The following is a 2,246-nucleotide window of genomic DNA, read 5'->3' on the forward strand; positions in this document are numbered from 1 at the left end:
CACACACACACACACACACACACACGCATATACCGACACACACATGCATACAGATGCACGCACACAAACAGCGGGGTTGCATCTCCTCACTCGTCCGCCGAGCGCGAAGGCAGGTTGCCAAGGAACTGCTGCGGCCCCTTGATCCCCGGCGGCTTGCGCCACGACGGGGGCCGCAGCACCTCCCAGCACCACGCCGCAAACAGCAGCCGCCGGTAGCCCACGAGCCACGCGGCCGCGGCGATCAGCAGGCAGCGGCCGAAGAAGAGTGCCGTGGCGAGGGGGTCCTGGCCGCCCATCATGGCGCGCAGGCGCTCGAAAATGCAGGCCAGGTCGTCGATCCGGTTTTGGACCTGGGGGGCGGCGCCAAGGTGTGCAGTCATTGATAAATTGTTGGTTCATTTGCGGCTTACATGTGTCGCTGTAATTGTGTGTGTGAATGTGTCTGTTTGAGTGAGTGTGTGTGTGTGTGTGCGCGCTCTCGAGTGTGTGAGCAGCACATAGTTGGCCCAGTTGGGCACAGCTGGGGCAAAATCAGATTGGGCAGACAACATATGATGAGTCTTGGATGAGACACCGCATGGCTGAACGTAGCAGAGTTCAAGGGTGCTGGACTCCTGGCGTTGGTCACATACAGAAATAATCGCACGCCTGGTCCTAGCTCCCTCAACCAGTGGCACACAAACCTCCCCCAAAAAGTCCTCAAAGCAAGTGCAACCCAGAAACGCGCCACGCCCACCTGCAGGGAGACGCGCAGCAGCTGCTCGTACCGCCGCTGCAGCGCCCTCAGCCTCCGCGGCCGGAACATCATCGCCGCGGCCGAGTCGCCCCCCTCCCCGTCCCCCGCGCCCCGCTCTGCACGGCCGCCCGCAACCCCCCTGCTGCTGCTGTAACCGCCGCTTGCTGACGAGGCGTCGTCCTCATCGTCCTCGTCATCGTACTCCTCGCCGGGTGCGTCTGCGGGCAGCAGGCCCACGGTGTCAAACAGCTCTCCCAGCTCAACCCCCAGGTACTCCACCAGGCCCTGCCATCATGTATATGATTCATTGGCAGAAACCAGTTGACGAGATTCACAAGAATTAGATGGTGGGCGTAATGACCCTGGTTGAAGGATCAAACCTTGTGAAGGTGATGTTGATTATGCTTGATATGCAAGCTGAAAGCCTGCTGGTGTTTGCATTCGGGCCGGAAGCAAAGGTGCCGCCGGTATTGCAGGTGCATGGATCCGCAGGGCTTGATGCATCGAGAGGCGGCAGCTGATGGGAGATCAGACGACGTGCTGATGTTTGCGCCTCACACCCGGGCGTCGAGCAGCGCAGGGTCGGCGGAGGGAGATGAGTCGTGAGCGCCTGGGGGGCAGAGGCCTCGATACCAGATGCATGCGCTCCCAGCAGACTTTCCCAAAGCCAACACCGGTGAATGAGCCGCACCTGGCGCAGCACGCGCCGCAGGGCGAAGGCGCTGCGCCAGAGCAGGAGGGCGAGGAGCGTCTCCCGTGGGTAGAATATGACGAACCACGCCACCACCACGCTCAGCAGGTTTTGCCTTGAGAGGGCAGTCAAGGATCGGGTGGGGATGGGCGGGGTGGGGTCGGCGGGGAGCAGCGGGGCAGAGCTGGGTTGGGGACCGTGGCGGGCTCTCAGGCACAGCGCTGCGATGGAATCGAGGTCACCATCTGGGCGGCCTGCGCAAAGCCTTTGCTAATAAGCCAAGGAAAGAATAGCGTCCTTTGCAGGGTTCGATTTTGTCTGGTCCATCCGTAACAACGCTGCGGGGCCTTGCACCACGTACGGCGCCACTCCCGACTTCCCATGTGCCGTGGCCCTGCGGCCGCCCTCACCGCGGCCTGCGCCAGGCCTTGAGCTCCCGCTGCCACGTGAGTAGGGAGCCCAGGAAGGAGAGCGCCTCCTTGAAGCGCGCGATGTTGTACCTGGCGCGGCCAGGGCGGGGCACAGCGCGGCACGGCATTTCGAAGTTTGCGCACACCTTGGGGCAGCTGCCGCGAACCGCCGGCTGCACCGACAGGCTCTCATGTGGATGATAGTGCGGTTGTAAGCTCTTTTAGTGGCCGACAACCGCTTGTAGTCTGGTCGTTCATGTTTAGTCAAGACGGTTGCCGAAGACACCCGGCCCCGCGAAGGGAGGCGTCCGCCCCACGGCCCCCCACCCACGCACCTGGCGCGCGCCAGCCGGAAGCGCTCCCGCCCCGTCTCCAGCACTTTCCACGCGACCGCCCGCGGCACCGGCGG

The 2,246-nt window shown here is 63.1% G+C and overlaps 1 protein-coding gene across 1 annotated transcript in view; it reads right to left on the reverse strand.

The window, feature by feature from the left end:
• Positions 1-86: 86 nt before the first annotated feature.
• Positions 87-2,246, reverse strand: part of MNEG_7692 (hypothetical protein) — a gene marked incomplete at both ends in the record, with an annotated part of 4,854 nt that continues 2,694 nt past the window's right edge. Inside the window, 4 exons of the mRNA XM_014043838.1 lie at positions 87-350; positions 737-1,021; positions 1,428-1,542; positions 1,838-1,927. Of these exons, the coding sequence (XP_013899292.1) occupies positions 87-350; positions 737-1,021; positions 1,428-1,542; positions 1,838-1,927 (754 nt within the window). The remainder of the gene's footprint in view (positions 351-736; positions 1,022-1,427; positions 1,543-1,837; positions 1,928-2,246) is intronic.

The sequence above is a fragment of the Monoraphidium neglectum genome, assembly GCF_000611645.1.
Source record: "Monoraphidium neglectum strain SAG 48.87 unplaced genomic scaffold scaffold01386, whole genome shotgun sequence".
Lineage (NCBI taxonomy): Eukaryota > Viridiplantae > Chlorophyta > Chlorophyceae > Sphaeropleales > Selenastraceae > Monoraphidium > Monoraphidium neglectum.